Source organism: Pleurodeles waltl, chromosome 4_2 (genome assembly GCF_031143425.1).
Source record: "Pleurodeles waltl isolate 20211129_DDA chromosome 4_2, aPleWal1.hap1.20221129, whole genome shotgun sequence".
NCBI classification, from domain to species: Eukaryota; Metazoa; Chordata; class Amphibia; order Caudata; family Salamandridae; genus Pleurodeles; species Pleurodeles waltl.
Genome location: NC_090443.1, coordinates 490,955,384 through 490,977,701, shown reverse-complemented (window position 1 = coordinate 490,977,701; position 22,318 = coordinate 490,955,384). Strand labels below are relative to the sequence as shown.

Here is a 22,318-nt window from a genome sequence, read left to right as displayed (position 1 = left end):
CCCATTAACCCGGACCGCTGCCTGAGGCTCTTGATAAATGCATCGAATCCATGTCCTAAAGCCTGAACCCAGTCCAAAGCGTTCGAGCACCCTGAACAGGTATGGCCAGTGAACCCTATCAAAGGCTTTCTCAGCGTCAATAGACAGGAAGAGCGCCGTCCTACGGGAACGTTCAGTTTTCTCCAAGAGATGGAGCAATCGCTTTGTATTATCGCTGCACTGTCTATGAGGTATAAATCCCGACTGGTCGGGGTCTACAAGCCTCGGCATATAATAGTTGAGACGGTGTGCCAGAATGCCAGTAAACAGTTTGGCATCGATATTCAGGAGGGAGATCGGCCTGTACGAGGCGCATTCCTCGGGGTCCTTCCCCGGTTTCTGGATAACAACGGTAGTAGCGTCTAACATACTAGGCGAGAGCACACCCGTTTGACGAAAGGAGTTGAAAAGTCGCACAAGAACGGGAACAAGTTCCGCACAGAAGGATTTATAAAAAAGCGCAGAGAAACCATCGGGGCCAGGTGACTTCCCGGTCTGCAACCGAGCAATCGCAGATATAACCTCCTCAGCCCTTAAAGGCTGGTCTAACGAGGCTGATTCTGTCACAGACAAAGGAGTAATTGCTATGTCCTCTAAGAAGAGTTCTGGGGTTAAGTCACCGGGCTTCTCAGCCATGTACAGATTTCGATAGAATTCCGCAAAAGCCTGCGCTATTCGGTCGCTCGTGCGCGCCTCTGCCCCCGAGGGGAGTCGTACCATTTTTATCAGTGACGCTGCACGCTGTGCTCTCAACCTAGGCACCAGTAGCTTGCCGCACTTATTACTTCCTACATAATACTTTTGTTTGAGGCGGACTACCGGATACTCTGCCCTGTCCCAGTCCAACCTCCTCAGCTGCTTTCGGACCTTCTCGAGCTCTCTCCATATTCTAGGAGCACCAGTGTGTTTATGTGAGCGCTCTAACACCCTCACTCGCTGCTCCAAGTCCCCCCTGAGTCGAGTCCTCGCCTTATTGTCCCTAGAAGAAAGCAACATCACCTCCCCCCTCACGACAGCCTTCAATGCCTCCCACAGTGTTGCAATGCTTGTGGTCCCGTTGTCGTTAAAGCTAGGGTAATCTATTATTGCCCTTCGGATCACCTCTACCATTGCACCGTTCTGAAGCATCGAGTCCCTAAATCGCCATCCCGACGGACTGACCCTCTCCATGTCCATGTGAATCTCAACTGTTACCGGGGCATGATCCGACAAGGCCCGCGGCTCAATCGCCGAGTCTCTAACCCTGGGTAGAAGCTCCTGGGATGCCAGAAAAAGGTCCAGTCTAGTGTATGTTTTGGTTGCCGATGAATAAAAGGAGTAGTCCCTCAACGTGGGGTGCTCACTTCTCCACACATCCACCAGACCACACTCACTCAGCCACTGCCGCCCTGCATCCGACAAAGACCCAGTCTGACCATACTATTGGCCTGAACGATCCAGGTCCCCATCCATCACCAAATTAAAATCACCCCCCAGCAAAACAGCGCCATCAGGGGATTGGAGCAGCGGAGTCAGAGACTGTCTGAAGAAGGCTTCTTGTTGGGAATTAGGTGCATATAGGGAAGCGATCGTGAAGGAGAAACCCCCCAATCGAATCCTCATGGCCAAGAGCCTCCCCTGAACCTCATGCAATTTAGATATCACTTCACCTGGGAATGAGTGTGATAAAAGTATCGCCACCCCTGCATGCTTTGACGGTAGCGAGGACCAAAACTGCCTGGGAAACCACTTAGAGCGCATGGGGTAGGTATCTTTAAGGACAAGGTGCGTCTCCCGCAGAAGACATACATGACTCCCGAATCTCTCTAAAGCTGAGAGGATGGCTAGCCTCTTGGTAGGGTTATTTAGCCCCCTAACATTTAAGCTTATACATTTGATGGTCATAGCCTATATTAAAGAAAGCAAGCAGAGGAGACAAGAAAGCAACATAGGACTTCCACCCACAATATTATCTATACCGCCTAGAGTACTCAGGCCTGAGAATGCCTTCTCAAAGAACCAGCATTGCAGGGAAATCCAACAGCAAACAACCAAAAAGCACAACAGGTGCATATGACACAAAAGTCCTCGATCGTCCATCATCGCGAGGTAAAGTCTCCACGGGGCACTATATCCCACCATATCAGTGACTCAGTCCATTGCCCCCGCCGCCTCGACCCTCTGCGACAATCAGCATAATATTAAGGCTGCGACTTGTAGTAATCCCGGGTCCCCCGGGTGTCCAAACTAGGCTGACGTACCTGCGGCCACGCTGTTCAAAGCGGCTTCTCTCTCCGATCTCAGCTCCGAGGCCGTCGGGTGCTGCAGCTTCCTTTTCTTCTCTTTTCTCTGCCACCTAGGAGGGCCCCCGCCGATAGAGCCGCCCCCTTGTTCGCCTCCCGCACTATATCCTCAAAGCCCAGGACGCGGCCAGCCTCCATAACGGATTTCACCTGTCGAAGCTGTTCCTCCCAGTGAAAGACCAGGTGGAACGGATGGCCCCAGGAGTAGGACACATTGTGCACCCTCAAATGATCCGTGATCGGCCTGAACTCTCTCCGTCTCTGCAAAGTCCGCACAGATAGACCATGAAAGAGCTGGAGTTCATGCCCACGAAAGAGTACACTCTGGAGGTTGTGGGCCCGCTGTAGAATCTTTTCTTTAAGGACAAAATTGTGGAGACAGGCTAAAATGTCTGGGGGGTGGTCTCCAGGGGCCCCAGCGCACCCAACTTGGTGCACCCGGTCCAGGACTACCTCCTGTGTCTCTTCTGTGCCAAGCAAGGAGCGAAACAAATCCACCACTTAGCCCCCAATGTCCTCATTTTCAGCGCCAACCGGGGCCCCTCGTATACGAATATTTTGTCTCCTTGAGCGATTTTCCAAGTCCTCGACTGCCATCTGAAGAAGGTCCTGTTGCTCTCGGAGGCAGACTACTTCCTGTTGCAGGCCCGCGACCTCTTCACCTCGAGGGATCTCACTGTCCTCTAGCTGCGATACACATTCACCCAAGGAGGTAACCTCTCCTTGTATCTGCTTCACCTCCCGTGCGATGTCCCTTCGCAGCTCTTGGATATCACCCCGGAGCGACTCAAAACAGGGAGGTCAGAAAGCCCTTCGTAACAGAAGAACTCTCCTCTGGATCCGTCTCAACCCGACTCTCCAAGGCCCTCGTCTCAGGTAAGTCCTCCGTCACAGTCCCAGGTGTAAGGCGCGCCCCTGCCAACATATTCCTCACTGAGCGCTCGCGTTTGGACTTTGATGTCGCCATGGTGCGTCGGCCTGATCACACCTCATCCGAGGCCGGTCAGTATGCGCCGCTTTGTCCAGAACCGCGCCCAGGTCCAGCTCCCCGCCGCCTCCACTTACAATGGTCCGCTCTGTGCGCCTTTTCGCAAAACTGCAGGGCCAGGCTACTTAAGAGTTCAAATGCTGGGATAATGCCACCCGGGGGCCAGGTAGCTGGGCCCCCTCTCTCCACTGGGGCCCCGCAACTCACCAGCCCCGCCCCATGGCGCCAGGGCGAGGAAGCCCCGTCAGCAGCCCCCAGTCCAACAGGGCATGCGGGAGCACCCCTCTCCCTTCAGGCACTCCAACCGCCAGGCGCCGGGTCCCGCGCCGGTCCCCAGTTATTAAGGGGCCCAGGGTGAGCCCTCTGCCCTCAATCCCCGGCGACCCCCGTCTACAAGGGCCGCCGAGGAAAAGGCCCGTCCCGCGGCCCAGGCCGCGCCTCGCGCCGCTCCGAGGCTGCGCCCCTTAGCTCCTGGGCCGAGCCCTGCTCCTCCCGCGGGAGCGGCGCAGCTTGGTCCCGACTGGCGCCGAGAAGGCCAGAACACCCGGGGGGAGCCTCGCAGTGTAGGGAAAGCCTCCAGGCTTCCCCCAGGCCGGCCGCGAGGCACTTTCTCGGGTCGAGGCAGCGGAGCGCAATCAGGAACGTTCTAGCTCTCCGCCATCTTGGGCACGCCTCTAAAGGATTGTTTTTAAGTCTTGAACCTGTGGGTCTTAAAATAAACTAAGAAAATATATTTTTCTATATAAAAACCTATTGGCCTGGAATTGTCTTTGAGTGTGTGTTCCTCATTTATTGCCAGTGTGTGTACAACAAATGCTTAACACTACCCTCTGATAAGCCTACTGCTCGACCACACTACCACAAAATAGAGCATTGGAATTATCTCTTTTTGCCACTATCTTACCTCTAAGGGGAACCCTGGGACTTTGTGCACGCTATTTCTTACTTTGAAATAGTATATACAGAGCCAACTTCCTACATTGGTGGATCAGCGGTGGGGTAGAAGACTTTGCATTTGCTGGACTACTCAGCCAATACCTGATCACACGACTAAATTCCAAAAATTGTCATTAGCAACTGATTTTTGAAATTTGAGCTATTTTTCTAATTTTTTTAAAGTCCTGCTAGGGCCTTGTGTTAGTCCCTGTTAGCATTTCTTTTAGAGTTTAAAAAGTTTTGTAAAAGTTTGGATTACGTTCTAGAGATAGTTTTAGATTCTTAAAAAGTATTCCAACTTTTAGAGAAATAATGTCTACTACAGAAGAGATGGTGGTGGAGCTCAACCTCACCCCATACCTGCATCTTAGGATGTCAGAGTTAAGGACTCTCTGCAAAGTCAAAAAGATAAAAACTGGGTCCGACCCTACCAAACTAAAGCTACAGGAGCTTTTGGCAGAGTTCACAAGGGACCACCCCTCTGAGGATAATCCCTCAGATGGGGAAGTTAGTGAACAGGAGGATGATTTCCCCCCTCCTGTCATAAATAGGGAAGACAAGGTTCCCAGAACCCTGACTCCACAAATCATAGTCAGAGAGACTGGTTCTTCCATAGGGGAGTACAGTACCTCTGAAAGCATTGAGGGCAGCCTCAATGAAGAGGACCTCCTGTTAGCCAGGATGGCCAAAAGATTGGCTTTGGAGAAGCAGCTCCTAGTCATAGAAAGGGAAACAAAAGAGATGGGTTTAGCTCCTATCAATGGTGGCAGCAACATAAATAGGGTCAGAGAGAATACTGACATCCTAAAAATCCCCAAAGGGATTGTAACAAAATATGAAGATGGTGATGATATCACCAAGTGGTTCACAGCTTTTGAGAGGGCTTGTGCGACCAGAAAAGTAAACAGATCTCACTGTGGAGCTCTCCTTTGGGAAATGTTCACTGGAAAGTGTAGGGATATACTCCTCACACTCTCTGGTAAAGATGCAGAATCCTATGACCTCATGAAGGCTACCCTGATTGGGGGCTTTGGATTCTCCACTGAGGAGTACAGGATTAGGTTCAGGGGGGATCAAAAATCCTCGAGCCAGACCTGGGTTGATTTTGTAGACTACTAAGTGAAAACACTGGATGGTTGGGTAACTGGAAATGAAGTGCATGACTATGTTGGGCTTTATAATTTGTTTATGAAAGAACACATTTTAAGTAACTGCTTCAATGAAAAGTTGCACCAGTATCTGGTAGACCTAGGTCCAATTTCTCCCCAAGAATTGGGAAAGAAGGCAGACCACTGGGTCCAAGACTAGGGTAACCAAAACTTCCTCTGGGGGTGACAAAAAGAAAGGGATTACAAAGCCTCCCCAGGAGAAAGTGGTTGACACTAGAAACAAAGAAAAAGAGTCCTCTGTAGGCTCCCCAAAACCAGACCAGGTGGGTGGGCCTCACGACACAACCCAAAACAAAGGTGGGTACCAGGGTAAGAACTGGGATGCCACTAAGGCATGGTGCCAAAACTGTAGACAGACAGGGCACCACACCAAGGACACTTCTTGTCCCAAAAACAAACCCCCTAGCAAAATCCCAGGGGTGACCAGTGTAGCCATTGGGGATGACTCCTCAGATGAGGAGGTCTTCATAGCCTTCAACTGGAAAAAGGGCCCAACAGGGGGCTTGTGTAATGAAATGGCTCACTGTTGCAATTACCCCCCACTTTTTGCCTGATATTGATGCTAACTTGACTGAGAAGTGTGCTGGGACCCTGCTAACCAGGCCCCAGCACCAGTGTTCTTTCACCTAAACTGTACCATTGTTTCCACAATTGGCACACCCCTGGCACACAAATAAGTCCCTTGTAAAAGGTACCAGTGGTACCAAGGGCCCTGTGACCAGGGAAGGTCCCTAAGGGCTTGAGCATATGTTGTGCCACCCTAAGGGACCCCTCACCTAACACATGCACACTGCCATTTTAGATTGTGTGTGTTGGTGGGGAGAAAAAGGCAAAGTCGACATGGCATCCCCCTCAGGATGCCATGCACACAAAATACTGCCTGTGGCATAGGTAAGTCACCCCTCTTGCAGGCCTTACAGCCCTCAGGCAGGGTGCGCTATACCACAGGTGAAGGCATAGCTGCATGAGCAATATGCCCCTACAGTGTCTAAGGCTATTCTTAGACATTGTAAGTACAGTTGTGGCCATATTAAGTATATGGTCTGGGAGTTTGTCAAAAACGAACTCCACAGCTCCATAATGGCTACACTGAATACTGGGAAGTTTGGTATCAAACTTTTCAGAATAATAAACCCACACTGACGCCAGTATTGGATTTATTAAAAAAAGCACACAGAGGGCATCTCAGAGATGCCCCCTGTATTTTACCCAATTGTTCAGTGCAGGACTGACTGGTCTGTGCCAGCCTGCTGCCGAGAGACGAGTTTCTGACCCCATGTGGTGAGGGCCTTTGTGCTCTCTGAGGACAGAAACAAAAGCCTGCTCTGGGTGGAGATGCTTCACACCTCCCCCCTGCAGGAACTGTAACACCTAGCAGTGAGCCTCAAAGGCTCAGGCTTCGTGTTACAATGCCCCAGGGCACTCCAGCTAGTGGAGATGCCCGCCCCCTGGACACAGCCCCCACTTTTGGCAGCAAGTCCAGGGGAGATAATGAGAAAAACAAGGAGGATTCACCCACCATTCAGGACAGCCCCTAAGGTGTCCTGAGCTGAGGTGACCCCTGCCTTTAGAAATCCTCCATCTTGATTTTGGAGGATTCCCCCAATAAGAATAAGGATGTGCCCCCTCCCCTCAGGGAGGAGGCACAAAAAGGGTGTAGCCACCCTCAAGGACAGTAGCCATTTGGCTACTGCCATCCCAGACCTAAACACACCCCTAAATTCAGTATTTAGGGGCTCCCCAGAACCTAGGAAACTAGATTCCTGCAACCTGAAGATGAAGAAGGACTGCTGACCTGAAGCCCTGCTGAGAAGACGGAGACACGGAGACTGCTTTGGCCCCAGCCCTACCGGCCTGTCTCCCCACTTCAAGAAAAAGTGCAACATCGACGCTTCCCCCAGGGTCCAGCGACCTCTGAAGCCTCAGAGGACTACCCTGCATCTAAAACGACCAAGAAACTCCAGAGGACAGCGTCCCTGTTCAACAAAAACTGCAACTTTGCAACAAAGAAGCAACTTTTAAAGACCACACGTTTCCCGCCGGAAGCGTGAGACTTTCCACTCTGCACCCGACGCCCCCGGCTCAACCTACGGAAAACTAACTCTACAGGGAGGACTCCCCGGCGACTGCGAGCCCGTGAGTAGCCAGAGTGACCCCCCTGATCCCCCACAGCGACGCCTGCAGAGGGAATCCAGAGGCTCCCCCTGACCGCGACTGCCTGCTTCAAGGAACCTGACGCCTGGAAAAGACACTGCACCCGCAGCCCCCAGGACCTGAAGGAACCGAACTCCAGTGCAGGAGCGACCCCTAGGCGACCCTCTTCCTAGCCCAGGTGGTGGCTACCCCTAGGAGCCCCCCGTGCCTGCCTGCATCGCTGAAGAGACCCCGGGTCTCCCCATTGAATCCTATTGCAAACCTGACGCCTGTTTGCACTCTGCACCCTGCCGCCCCTGTGCCGCGGAGGGTATACCTTCTGTGCCTGCTTGTGTCCCCCCCGGTGCCCTACAAAACCCCCCTGGTCTGCCCTCCGATGTCGCGGGTACTTACCTGCTGGCAGACTGGAACTGGGGCACCCCTATTTCCATTGAAGCCTATGTGTTTTGGTTACCACTTTGACCTCTGCACCTGACCGGCCCTGAGCTGCTGGTGTGTTAACTTTGGGGTTGCCGTGAACCCCCAATGGTGGGCTACCTTGGACCCAACTTTGAACCCTGTAAGTGTTTTACTTACCTGTGAACTTAACCTTTACTTACCTCCCCAAGGAACTGTTGATTTTTGCAGTGTCCACTTTTAAAATCGCTTATTGCCATTTTTGTCAAAACTGTACATGCTATTGTGATTATTCAAAGTTGCTAGAATACCTGAATGAAATACCTTTCATTTAAAGGATTGTTTGTAAATCTTGAACCTGTGGTTCTTAAAATAAACTAAGAAAATATATTTTTCTATATAAAAACCTATTGGCCTGGAATTGTCTTTGAGTGTGCGTTCCTCATTTATTGCCTGTGTGTGTACAACAAATGCTTAACACTACCCTCTGATAAGCCTACTGCTCGACCACACTACCACAAAATAGAGCATTGGAATTATCTCTTTTTGCCACTATCTTACCTCTAAGGGGAACCCTTGGACTCTGTGCACACTATTTCTTACTTTGAAATAGTATATACAGAGCCAGCTTCCTACAATGAGCTTTGCATATCTCCTACATAAGCCTTGGCTGCTCATCCACAGCTACCTAAAGAGAGCCTAGCTTCTAGACACTGCCTACACTTCACCGATAGGGAATATCTGGACCTGGTATAAGGTGCAAGTACCTTAGGTATCCACTACACACCAGGCCAGCTTCCTACACATTCCAAAAATAGGCAGAAGAATTTCTCATTATCACCGATGGCAATCAATCATGGATTTTAAAACGCGGCTAATCGCCCAGAGGTTCTCGAGGCGCTGAATGTAGATGTGCTGCTCAGTTGAAAAGCCAGGTCTTAAGGTCCTTCCTGAACGGCTTCAGTGATGTGGTCTGCCTGAGCGTGAAGTGAAGTGTGTTCCATGTCCGGGCTGCCAGGTAGGAGAAGGATCTTCCTGCTGCTGTACTTTTCCGGATCTTGGGGATGGCTGCAAGAGCAAGCAGGGAGGAACAGAGACGTCTGCTGGGTACGTAGAAGGTGAGGCGGTGGTTGAAGTATGCCGGTCCTGTGTTGTGCAGTGCCTTGAAGGTGTGGATCACCAGTTTGTATATGATGCGCTTGTTGATTGGGAACCAGTGTAGATCTCTGAGTTGGGAGGAGATTCAGCTGTGTTGTGGGATGTCCAGGATGAATCTGTCTGCTGCATTCTGGACTCTTTGTAGTCTTGAATGAAGTTTCTTTGTGCTGCCTACATAGTGCGTTGCCGTAGTCCAGTTTACTGGTGATGAGTGCGTGGGTGTCTGTCTTCCTCGTGTCGGTGGGAGTCATTTTGAAAATCTCCCACAGGAGACAGAGGGGTGTGGAAGCTTGATGAGGAGGTGTCGTTAACTTGGCTGGTCATCAGTAGAGAGGAGTCCAGGATAATGCCCCAGTTGTGCGCATGGTCAGTGGGGGCGTTACCCAGGGCGGTGGGCCACCAGGAGTTGTTCATGCAAAAGTGGTGGAGCCAATCACGAGGATCTCTGTCTTGTTCGAGTTATGCTTGAGGCAGCTGTCCTTCATCCAGGTGGTGACGGCACTCATCCCATTGTGGATATTCATCTTGGCTTGAGCAGAGACCTCGGACAGGGAGAGGATCAGTTGGGTGTCGTCGTCGTAGGAGACTATGTTTAGCTCGTGTTTGGTGATCTTAGCGAGCGGGAACATGTAGACCTTGGAAAACTTCGGGCTGAGTGAGGGCAGTCTGCAGCAAGTGTCTTTAGGTTCTGATGTGAACAGTGGTAGTCTGACCCGCTGTGTTCTTCCAGTGAGAAAGGACCTGATCCAGTTCAGGGCTTTGTCTCGGATGCCTGCGCCGTGCAGTCAGTTGCAGAGGGTGGGTTGGGAGATGCTGTCAAATGCGGTGGAGAGGTCGAGGAGGATGAGTGCGACAGTGCCTCTGCAGTCCAGTATGAGGCGTATGTTGTCAGTGGCTGCTAAGAGTGCAGTTTTGGTGCTGTGGTTGTTTCTGAATCCGGACTGGGATGGGTCTAGGATACGGTGTCTCTTGAGGAATCTGGTGAGTAGCTGACTGACGGCTTTCTCAGTTACCTTGGCTGGGAAAGGGAACAGAGAGATGGGTCTGTAGGTCTTCAGCTCCCTAGGGTCGGCAGTGGGTTTCTTGAGTAGTGGGCTGATTTCGGCGTATTTCCAGTCAGAGGGGACTCTGGCGGTCTCAAAGGATAGGTTGATGGTTTGGCAGAACTCCAGTGTTATGGTGGTGCTGGGCAGGTTGAGTATGTGATGAGGGCATGAATCCTAGGGTGCTCCAGAGTGGATGGAGTTCATCAGTCTTTGGGTGTCCTCAATGGTGATGGGGTCCAGGAGTTCAGTATCTGGTGAGGTGCTGTGTCCGTGGCAGTGAGCGGTGCTGGTGGACTTTGGTTCCTGAAGCCTTCATAGATGTCCTGGATCTTATGGTGAAAGAAGGTGGCAAGGTTGTTGCAGAGGTCTTTGGGAGGGAGGGAGGGATGGATGAGTTGTCTGCCTCTGGGTTCGTAAACTCTTGGACGATGGCGAAGAGGTCTTTGCTGTTGTGAGAGCTGGTGTTGAGGTGTGCTTGAAGTGCAGCTTTTTTGGCAGCTCTGATGTTCTGGTGGTGCGTGGTGACTGCATTTTTGTAGGCTGTGCGGTTTTCAGTGGATTTGCTGAACCTCCATTTACATTCAAATCGTATACAGGTGCTTGACAAGACATCACTTCAGACCAGTGGGAACTAAACCTTATCCAATTTGGCCATACCCTGGAGTTTCTGCACATTCCACCAGCAAGACCCCCTCTTCCACACACTCAAAAGTACCTGCATCTCAATAAAGAAGTTTTGACAATGCTCAGAAAGGGAGCAATAGCAAAAGTACATTTTTCAGACACAAAGAGAGGCTTCTATGCCCGTCTATTTCTCGTCAAAAAGAAATGGAAGGAGTGGCGTTCAATTCTGGACTTCAAAGAGCTGAACACATATCTCAAGAAGCAGCCATTACGTATGGTTACTCTACACAATATCCTCTTGCTTCTAAACCCAAGGGATTATATGTCCCCTCTCGATCCCCAGGACGCATACTTTCACATCTTCATCCATCCCACAGAAAGTTCCACAGATTTACGATAGCCGGAAATCACTTACAAATCAAAGTTCGCCCATTAATCCTGAAATCAGCCCCGAGGATATTCACCAGATATTTGGCTCTGGTCACAGCATTCCTGAGAAAACAAAAGAATCAGGTATTCCCATATTTGGGTGACTGACTAATCAAAGCCTCATCCAAGGCATAGGGGCAGAGGTTACCAGGAGCCTGTATACAGCTATTCAGAGAATTGGGTCTTGCAATCAACAACAAGAAGTCAAACTTTCAATCCTCAAAAAAAATCACCTTTCTAGGTGCAGTTCTAGACTCATCACTCAACAAAGCAGTTCCGACAATGGAAAGAGAGCTAAAACTGATCACCTTGGTGAAATCGGTACAAAGAAAAAAGTCTCTTTCTGTTTGCCTCTTCAAGTCCCTGTTAGGGATGATGTTCTCCTGTATACCCCTCTTTCCATTTTGCCATCTCAAAATGCGACCCTTCAAGAACAACTGGACAGTCAGTGGACGCAGTCCACAGGGTCCTTCGATACAATCAGTATTACAAAGACTATGATCACAGCATTGTCCTTGTGGACCCAGAGCTCCTATCTGTCAGTCGGTCTCTCATATCTCACTCCACTGTCTACGTGGGTAATCACAATCAATGCTTCCATGGAAGGGTTGGGGAGGGGGGTGGGGGGGCTGGCTGTCCTTAGGATTTGCAGGTCAGTGGCAAGTGGAAAATGAATCACAAAAGCTTCCATATAAATCATGTCGAGCTCAAAGCGATTCGCCTAGCCCTTCAAGCTTTTCTGCCAAAGATAAACATCTGTCCAGTCCTCATACGTACGGCCAACACTTTTTAACGATTCACAATTTCAACAAACATGGAGGGTCCAGATCTCTGCTCTTATATCAAGAATCGTAGCATATCTGGAATTCGTCCATCTTCCATGGAGTGCATCTACAAGCAGAGCGCGTGCCAGGGAAGTAAAATGTGCTAGCAGACTCTCAGCAGGTTAACGACATCCAACCATGAATGGGAATTAGATCCGGAGGTGCTCAACCACGTCTCCTCTCAATGGGGCAAGCCAAACCTGGACCTGTTTTTCACTCCCCAGAATGCAAAATGCCAATTGTTTGCAAATCAGGATCACCATCCGGGTTTATAAGGGAATGCATTTCTAATGGCATGGTCAGGAATATATGCTTATGCCCTTCCTCCCATTCCCCTAATTCCAAGAGTCCTAGCCAAGATCAAGGTCGACCACTGCAAAATACTTCTGATAAGCCCCTGCATGGCCTTGCCAGCATTTGTATACAGAACTGCTTCTCCTATCAGAGAGTCCCAGCATCCCTCTGCCGATAACACCATGACTGCTAACAAGGGCAAGGGTCAAGTGCTGCCCCTGGATCCAGCATCTCTTCATTTGAGAGTCTGGCTCCTGAGCACAATGAGTTCCCTCACTTAGACATCTCTCCTGACCGCAGAGACATTCTTGCCAGAGCAGACAGTACAAACAAGACTTACCATCTTAAATGGAAAAGATTTAGCATGTAGTGCAAACAAGCTCAAATACATCCATTCTCATCATCACCTGAACAGTTTCTTCCATACCTATTTAATTTGGCAAGAACTGGTTTGGCTCATGCTTTACTTAAGGTTCACCTAGCTGCAGTATCTCATTACAGATGGTCAGAAACCTTACCGCCTTTGTAGTCTACTAGTATCGTCAAAAAGTTCATCAAAGGACTCTTCCTAACTTGCCTGCCAGTCAGACCACGTCCTCCATCTTGGCAGCTCAACTTCATATTATCCCAATTTATGAAACATCCATTCGAACCTATACACAGAACGGAGTTGAAATTCTTTTCATGAAAGGTTGCACTTCTTCTGGCCCTTCGGCAAAAAGGGTTAGCAAAATCCAGGCCTTCACCATACAGGATCCTTTCTTTCAGTTTAAAGAAGACAAGGTAATACTGCGAACAAATACAAAGTTTATACCCAAAGTCCCCTTGGACTTTATCATTAATCAGCCAGTGGTCCTAAAATCGTTCTCTCTAAATCCTATGACACCGGCGGAACAGGCCCTTCATTCTTTGGACATCAGAAGGAGTCTCAAATTTTACCTTTAAAAAAACAAATGCTTTAGAAGGTCCAATCACATTTTGTGGCGGTCAGTGCCCCTAGGAAAGACCAACCACTTTCCAAGCAAGGGATTGCTAAAAAGACCAACCACTCTCCAAGCAAGAGATTGCTAGGTGGATATCTGGCGCAATCCATTTCTGCCACCAAACTGCAGGGAAGCCTCTGCAGAGAACGACACATGCCCATTCAACAAGAGTTGTAGCAGAGTCTACAGCACTATTTCCTGGTGTGCCAATAGAGGACATTTGCAGAGCACCCACCAGGAAGAACACGCACACTTTCAACGCATTACTTCTTAGAGGCAATGTCTCAAGGTGACGTCGCAGTGAGGCAGGCGGTGCCAAAACATCTGCTCCAGTAACTGTGAGCTATTGTGTTCTTTCTTTTCCCTCCATCCCAGTTTGTGTTCCACACATTGCCTTCTGTTTCCTTCAAGAGTGTTCTTTTATAATGTCGTATGTTAAAATAAGATTGTTAATGAATATGTAACATCTAAAGTTTTGTCACACAAATATATTGATATATTTTGACAATTATAAAATGTATATTCAAAATATAATGTGCATCACTACTACTTGCCACTGATTTAAGCATGTGAATCTATGAAAGTTCCAGTACTGGAATAAGAAAATAAGTTACTCACCTGTACTGTAGTTCTCCAGTTTTGGAATCTTTCATAGATTCACATGTGACACTCCCTCCTCCCCTGAAAAGCTCTCACTGTCATCCCTATATGTTTCCTAATCTTTCTCACTGATTTTCCAGCACTTGTGCCTAAGAAAGTCCGAGGGACTGGAGCTTCTTACAGGGGTGTTCTAAAGGCTGGTACAGCCTGATTGGCTGAGGTCTGTCTTTGGTGTCTTTTTAAAAAAAAAAAAAAATATTTATTAAATAGACTTAGATATGCTACAAAAGTGAAGGCCTGAGGGCCTTAATGCATTATATTTTACATTACATTGCTATTATCAGGCACCAGGGACTATCTTGACCGGGAATGATTCAAGCATGTGAGTTCATGAAAGATTCCAATACTGGAGGGAGAACTACAGTTAGAGGTAAGTAACTTATTTTCTTCTATGGCTTTCTTGAGTAATATACCACTAGCTGACATCTGTGAAGCAGCTGTTTGGTCCACTCCTCATACCTTTACCAAACATTATTGTGTGGATGTCTTGGCCAGACAGCTAGCAAAGGTTGGTCAGGCTGTCCTACATACGCTCTTCCAGTTTTCTGCAACATCCTTTTGCTAAACTGCAGCTTTAGGGAGGACCGCTTTACAGTCTATGCTCAGCACCTGTATCTATAGCCACACATGCTACAAACAGACAATGTTACCCTGAAAGCATCTGTTCATGGTATGTTGTACTGTAGATTCATTCACATGCCCCTGCCCTACTCCCAGGTCGCCTGCAATTGTCACATACTCTTTTTTAATGTTTATTACTTAGCCTTGCGTGGTCATCTTTACTGTCTCTTTATGCTATATCTCCAATCTTGCCCAACGTGCGGTAAAAGAACAATCTAATAGTGGATGCTCATTGCCACTAATAGGTGGGGGTCACTAGGTCCCATGAAAAGGCTTCCTTAGAAGAAAAACAAGTTGTATACATCCGATCCCAACGTTGCATGGAGGATTTATGTACAGCATGTTAATTTACAGCACTGTATGCCAAGAGCAGATGTTCACAGAGTAAGTAACACTTTCTTTTGAGAGCTCCTTATTATGTGAGCTGGTATCTAGGGCTGTGGGACCGAATCTGCTCTGTACCAATTAAGAGATAAGCTGCACATCCTCTGACCTGTGCCTGTCAAAACGTCTGCCTCTCAGCAGGAGGGCACACGACTGTTTAGCATGGTCCATGTTTTCCCTTAGTTCTGTGTGTGTGTCATGATTTTGATGCCACTTATTGACAGATTCTGTTCCGCTTTCTTCCTGCTTGGCATTTTGTGATGAGCAATGACTTGTGACCTTTTCCACAGAATCATGTTAATCTAGTCCACCGGAAAGGAAGGACCAAGGTCTGTCCCCACCCAGGCTGCGGCAAGAAGTTCTACCTCTCAAATCACCTGGGCCGACACATGATCATACATTCAGGTAAGGGACAACATAGCTTGGGGGAGGGTGCTTGAGGGTTTCTAAGGTGTGTAAATTGAGCCTAACCACCCTCTTTATCACTTCATGATCCATCAGCCACTTTCTGTGTCTGGTCTGCACTGCCACCAAAAAGATGGATAGGCCTTTGCACAGACAGTAGAGGTCTCCACACCTCAAAATGTATTTTGTATTTCGTATCCTCAGAATGTTATCCCTACATTCACACTGCTTTTACCAGCATCTGAAGTTTGAAACTGTTCCAATCTGCTGTGTACCAAAGCTGTTAGAAGTGAAATACTTTGTGCTTAATCTCTTTTCTTCCTGTGGATTTTGCCTCGCCCAACTGCAGCTTTTTGACTCCCTCAGGAGCTGTCTGGGTAGTTGGCCAGGTGAGATTCTTATGATCTGCATTTGCATTGCATCAGACCTTCATATTATACATTGCAGAATATTTAAACCCTGCATGGCTTGCACCATAACGATGCAGATTATTTGCTTCTAGAATGCATTTGCAGCTTGCACATCACCATTACAACATTTGTCAGACCAGTCTTGTCAAAACCTTAAAAAGTACATGTATGTTTGAGGTAGTTTTTTGCCCTAATTGAATCAGCTTTTTGGGAAAGGAGTCTGTCAGAAATGCGCATCCTTCTACTTCTGAAAAGGTGCACAAAAATGTAGGGAAAGTTAAACACCAGCTACCAGAGATCAAAGATGAATTTCTGAATGAACAGGGGACCATCTCTGTGGAAATCATGCCTTTTCCTGTTCGCAAGCTTTCTCTGTCAACATTGAAAAACCTAGAAACACTTCCTCTGCTACCTAAATATACAAGCTGCTCGTCAGCTGCTGCCTCGTAATCAAGACAGTCCTCATTTTTGGCGAAGTCACAGCCTAAACTGACACTTAAACCATGATTCCTCTATCCTCATCAAATAGACCTTCCTAATCAGTGACCAGAAGAGCTGCCTCTTCATGAAGACATTTACTGAAGGTGAAAAACGGTGTTGTTAGACTGTGTCCTTTTTGTCAATGTTGGCAGCATCATCAGTGACACCTGTGTGTGTTGTTGATCTCTTTCCGCCTTGATCTCTTTAGCGCCTTGAGACCCGCACGGGTGAGTAGCGCGCTTTATAAATGTTAATGATTTGATTTGATTTGATTTCCACATTCCAATTGATGCGAGGGTGTATCTTTTCAAGTGCAAGTAGAAATTACTTGCCTACGAAATCTAAAAAACAGAAGAAGGTTGTGTGTGTATAGAAAGTTGTCAGATCCAGGCCAAGTGGAGATGTAGTTTCTTCTGGGCTGGAGCTGATAATATGTGATGCTCCAAGATGGTGCCCGTTTACCCCCTAAGGCTTCATCTTCTGTATTGCACATCCTGCCAGAGGTTCACATATCCCGACCCTCCAGTGGTCCAGGTGACAGCAGAATTTCTGTGATCTCTTTATGGATCACATTTGTGTATTCTCTTTACATGGCACACACAAACAAGATAAAAAGTTTTTTTTTAAAACAGCTACAGCCCAAAGGATTGCGTAACAGCATAGGAAAACACCAATCGATATTCCCTTTTACTTTAATAACACCACTACCTCCCCAACATCAGTTTTATAATTTGTTATTTCTGATTTCAGGGCATATCTCATATACTCCGTCATATCACCGTTGCTTCACCCCTTCTCCTCTTGAACAGTTCTGACCTTTATTGAGAAATTATTTGGCACTCCTAAGGAATCTAGTACAGGAGAGCTCCCTGTTCTCATTGGCTAGAAAATCCAAGAAATGCCCCCAAAGGTTTTCGCTATCCCAGTAATTGGAAGGGCGATTTTTTTCTGTTCACACTGTATGCTACATTAATTGTAGCCATCCATTGACAATTGTCGTTTTTTTTTTTTTAACCCAGTACGGCTGCAATGACCTTTCTTGCTGAGTGCAGGGCCAATGACATCTGTTTCCCCTGTAGTGATAATAACTTGAAGATGAGTCTGATTGCAGACCCAAAAATATATGTGAGAGAAATCAGAGTATGCTTGTATTGAATATATAATCTCGGACTTCTTTCCAATACGCATTGATTTTAGGGCATTCCACAGCAATGAGTCAGTGTCCCGGTCTCCACAATCTCATCAGCATCTAAAATAGTTATTAGTATTAAATTAATTAACTTTGTTGGGGAGGAGGGGGGTCAGTAAATGGTCAGTTTGACTCAGGCTTCTCTTGCTGGCCAGCCCTGTGCAGTATTTTCACCACTAGTGTATGTTTGCTCCCATTCATTTCAGATATTTTACGGTCTAGGTATTTCTCCCATCGCAATCGCCCAGGCAATTTTCTGGTCACTTTTATTTCAAGGAGTAGTTTGTGTGTGCATGAAAATAGTTATGTCATTCTTTAGCACTAGCAATCTTTCAAATTTAAGTGTCTGCATGAGGCTAGTTTGATCAAGTTCTTAAGGGCCCAGTAGTGAATCTGCCAGTATTTATAACTTTCCTCTTCTGGGCTATCAAATTCCTTTCAAATAGTATTGAAGTGTTTAATTATCCCTTCATTAAATAGGCCTGGGAAAGAGAACTAACTGGGCCCCATGGGAGTCACTATCTTGTTTCATACTTTCTGGTGACTGTGAATGAACACAGGCCTCATGGTCTGTGTTTCCTGTCCTACCACAGAACCTTCCAATAGTGGCTTCCACTATTACCTGGTCAGTGATGAACCATTGGTGCTTCTCCTCAGTTCCTCATTCCATTTCAGAATAGAGCTGGGTGGCTTGGTAATACGTTGGAATATCAACAAGAACCAATCCTCATCCTTTTGACAGTACATTCATCTATTTTCACATTCCTTGGTTTCTTCCTTGCCAAAATTATGTTCTCTAGTGCACTCTGTAGTTGTTAATTGGTGAATTTGAGAGTGAAAAAGGGATTGATTGAAAGAACATTAGAATTTTGGGTTATATTGTCATTTTCTCCCCTGCTGTGCCCCCCAGCTGGGAGAACACTCTCTGGGAAGCTGGCCTGGTGTGTGGTGGGTACCTAAGACTTATACCAGGTCCAGGTATCTCCTGTTAGTGTAGTGTAGGCAGTGTCTGGAAGTCAGGCACTCTAGAGGTAGCTGTGAATGAGCGGCCAAGGCTTATCTAGGAGACATGCAGAACTCATGCAAAACCACTGTAGTCACACACAACCTACACGCATGAAAGAAAACACTCAGTGTTACAAAAAGAAAGGTACTTTATTTTAGTGACACAATTACCAAAAAGTATTAGAGAGGCAACAGAGGAGGTAAGTAACACACGAGATACGTACACTAGTAATCAGAAATAGGCATAAATAGCAATAGAAAACAGTGCAAATAGCAATAGACAATAGTGACCCTAGGGGAGCCCAAACCTAATACAAAAAAAATGGAATGCAAGACCCCACCTGCGTAAGTCGAGTGTGTAGAGGGAAGCTGGGGGAACTAGGAACCCCCAAAGCTAAGTACCACATTGCCGCCTCCCACCCCACCCCCCAGTGGACCAAGAAGAAAGGAGTAAGTTTCTGGATTTTCCCCAAAACACCCAAAAGGACTACAAAGAGGATAATGCAACACCCATACGAGACTGCAAGAAACCAGCGGTGGACTCCTGAAGAGGAAGACCTGAAAAAGAAGGGGACCAAGTCCATAAGTTGAAGGAGTGTCAGATGGTGGCAGGAGCCACTACCTGCCCGTCTGTGGTTGCAGGAGTTTGTTGATAGTTGGACGAAGACGGTCAGCAATGCGGCCCTTGAGTTGGTGAAGAGTTCTTGGATGATGCAGTCGACGTCCCATGCCAGATGGAAGATTGCAGTCTATCTGTGGCATGGAAAAGCCACCTACAAGCCTTGTCAAAGGCAGACGTCGGGGTGAACAAAAAGTGGAGCTGCTGGGGGCCAGCGAGGTCCAGGAGGACTGAACCCACAGGGAGGCCCTCAGCAAGGCAGAGAGTCCACAGAAGAAAAGGCAGCCCCCACAGGAGACCCACTGGAAGGAGATCTAGGAGTTGCAGAGGGGCCCACACAGCACAACTGAGGAAGGGTCCCACGCGCAGGAGAAGCACACAGAGAGATGTGTGTCACAGGGAAGAGTGCTGGGGGCTACATAGAGCCCGAAGATCCCTTGGAGGAGATGTCAACAAGCCTTGGTAGCTGCAAGAGACGCTGTGCACTGGGGTACTGTCCTGCGTGGGAAGACAAGGGCTTACCTTTACCAAAGTTGGCCAGCTGGTAGAGAGGACAGAGGGGACCACTCCAGACCACCACCCGTTATGCAGGATCCTCACAGCTCAGAATGAGAGGAGATCCACGCAGCCAGTCGTCATTGCAGTTGGCTGCTGGTGCAGTGGATTGACTCCTTCACTCCAAGGGAGATTCCTTCTTCCTTCTCATGCAGGCTGAAGACTTGACGCCCTCAGAGGAGGCACAGCCAGGGAAATAATGCAGAATCTGGAAAGAGCCGTGGAAACAATGTTGCAAGTAGAGTCTTCATTGTGGATGCAGATTGTCAGTTCCTGGAGGGCCCAGTCGCAGTTCTACTGGCCAGAAGTCGAAGTAGAGGTTGCAGTTGAGTCCTGCTGGAATCTGGCAAGCCAAATCTGAGGACCCACCCAGAAGGGAGTCCTCAAATAGCCCAGAAAGGGGGATTGGTCACCTAGCCAGGTGACCACCTATTAGGAGGGAGCTCTGACATCACCTGCCTTACCTGGCCACTCAGATGCTCCCAGAGTCCTTTGCTCACCTTTGATTCAAGATGGCAGAAACAAGGGACCCTTTGGTCTGGAGGAGCTCTGGGCACCACCCCTGGGGTGGTGATGGACAGGGGAGTGGTCATTCCCCTTTCCATTGTCCAGTTTCGCGGCAGAGCTGGGACTGAAGGTCCCTGAACGGGTGCAGACTGGTATATGCAGAGAGGGCACTAAATGTGTCCTTCAAAGCATACCAGTGGCTTGGGGAGGAAACACCTCCCAAGCCATGCAGCACCTATATACAAAGGGAGGGGGGTGTTACACCCCCACCCCCAAAGGAAATACTTTGTTCTGCCTTCCTGAGCTTGAGCTGATCCAGCAGAGCAGGATGGCAGAAACCTGTCTGAGAGTTGGCACCAGCTTGAGCTGCACGTAAAACCCCAGAAAGCTGATAGGGGCTATTCTGGGGGTACTTGAAGCAGCCTCCAGAGTGCATGGAATCGTACTTCGAATACTAGCAACAGTATTGGGGTATGATTGCGACATGTTTGATACCAAACATGCCTAGTTTTAGGGTTACCATTATGTAGCTGGACACAGGTAGTTACATATGTCCAGTACACACGTAAAATGGCGTCCCTGCACTCACGAAGTCCATGAAAATGGAGCTGGAGCTCATGCAGGGGTGCCCTCCCACAAGTACTTGCACCCTGCCCTTTGGGCTAGGAGGGCCTACCATAGGGGTGACGTACATTGACATGGTGCAGTGCCCTGTAGTGAAAACGATGCATTCACCCTTTCACGCAGGCTGCAATGGCAGGCCTCCTGTGCATGGGCTCCCCATGGGTGGCATAATACATGCTGCAGCCCATTGGGGTCCCCCATAACCCCAATGCCCTGGGTACCTTGGTACCATATACTACAGACTTACAAGGGAGTGCCAGTATGCCAAATGTGGGGTGTTTGTGGTCCAGAAAACGAAGTTTAAAGGGAGAGAGCACAGTCCCTGGGGTCCTGCTTAGCAGGACCCCAGTGAACAGAGTCAAAATACACTGACATCAGGCAAAAAGTGGGGGTAACCATGCTAAGAGGAGGCTACTTTCCTTCACCCACTGTAATCTGATTGTTATTGTGTCCACTGGGTTATATTTAAATGCCTATTGCAAATGCCTGACTACCTAGTTATATCTGGAAGACCAGCTGAAGGGGAAACTGTGCCTCTACGCTATTTAACTTGTAGTACAAAGACAGTCAGTCGGCCCCAGAACTTTTTGAAGTTATGTTTGACCCCTGAGACATCCTCAAATTCCTGCATTAGCTCTGGGGCTAGACTTGGACTGTGCTGTGAGTACAGTCAGGATGCTATCCACATACTTCGTTAATTTGTATGTTTCTTTGCTTTTTTTTTTACTCATTTAATTTCTGGCTTATTTCAGTCTTTCTCTGCCAGCATTTCACCCTAAAGGGCAACTACAATTAACAAAGCCACTAAGTCTTGCATGTGCTATTGCAGACATATTGACTTTGCCATTGACTTTTGATTGATGACAGCTAGCATTGGCAAAAACAAAAAAAGTTGATTGCCAGTGCTAGACAGCATTAACAAAAAAAGAAAAAAGATTGGGAGGGGGAAGCAACAGACCAAGTCATGGATCATGAAGTAGGCATATGAGATTGACAATAAAGTCAACCAATAGTATGCAATAGAATAATCAAAAGTCAACTTCAAGTACTGGTATTGTCACATCTGTGGAACTGAATTGGGCTCCTCAGACCTTACCTTTGAGAAGGTCGGCGAGTGGGTGGATAGAGCAGCAGAGTGTTTTGGAGGAAGTAACATAGAAGCTGTAGGACGTTTTAAAAAATAAAAGGAGAGATGGGAGAAGCAGATAAAGCGAGGGACTTGGAGAGAGAGCTATGTCGAGCGTGGGAGAGAAGAGAAGCGCATGGGTGACAGAGCAATGTGGAGTTTGAGGGAGAAACACAGGGGTGAGAGAGTGCTTTGGGGAGAAAGCATGCAAAGGTGAGCACATTGTGGAGGGGGCTGGGAGAAGCATCTGGTCAAGAGAGCAACATGATGCGCTGCAAAGGTGGGAAGAGTGGAGAGACAGCTGGAAACATGCACTCCTGAAGTCCTTACCCAAAAAGAAAAAAAAATATGCTTGAAAAGTAAGCAGTGGAAGGGCTCACGTAATGAGGCCGTATTCCAGAGGAGTGATAA

General features: G+C 48.0%; 1 protein-coding gene across 11 annotated transcripts in view; it reads left to right on the top strand.

The window, feature by feature from the left end:
• Positions 1 to 22,318, top strand: part of ZNF653 (zinc finger protein 653) — a 228,577-nt gene that overhangs the window by 80,115 nt on the left and 126,144 nt on the right. For all 11 annotated transcript variants that reach the window (XM_069231908.1, XM_069231907.1, XM_069231906.1 and 8 more), the window contains exon 7: positions 15,278 to 15,392. In XM_069231908.1, coding sequence (XP_069088009.1) covers positions 15,278 to 15,392 — 115 coding nt within the window. The remainder of the gene's footprint in view (positions 1 to 15,277; positions 15,393 to 22,318) is intronic.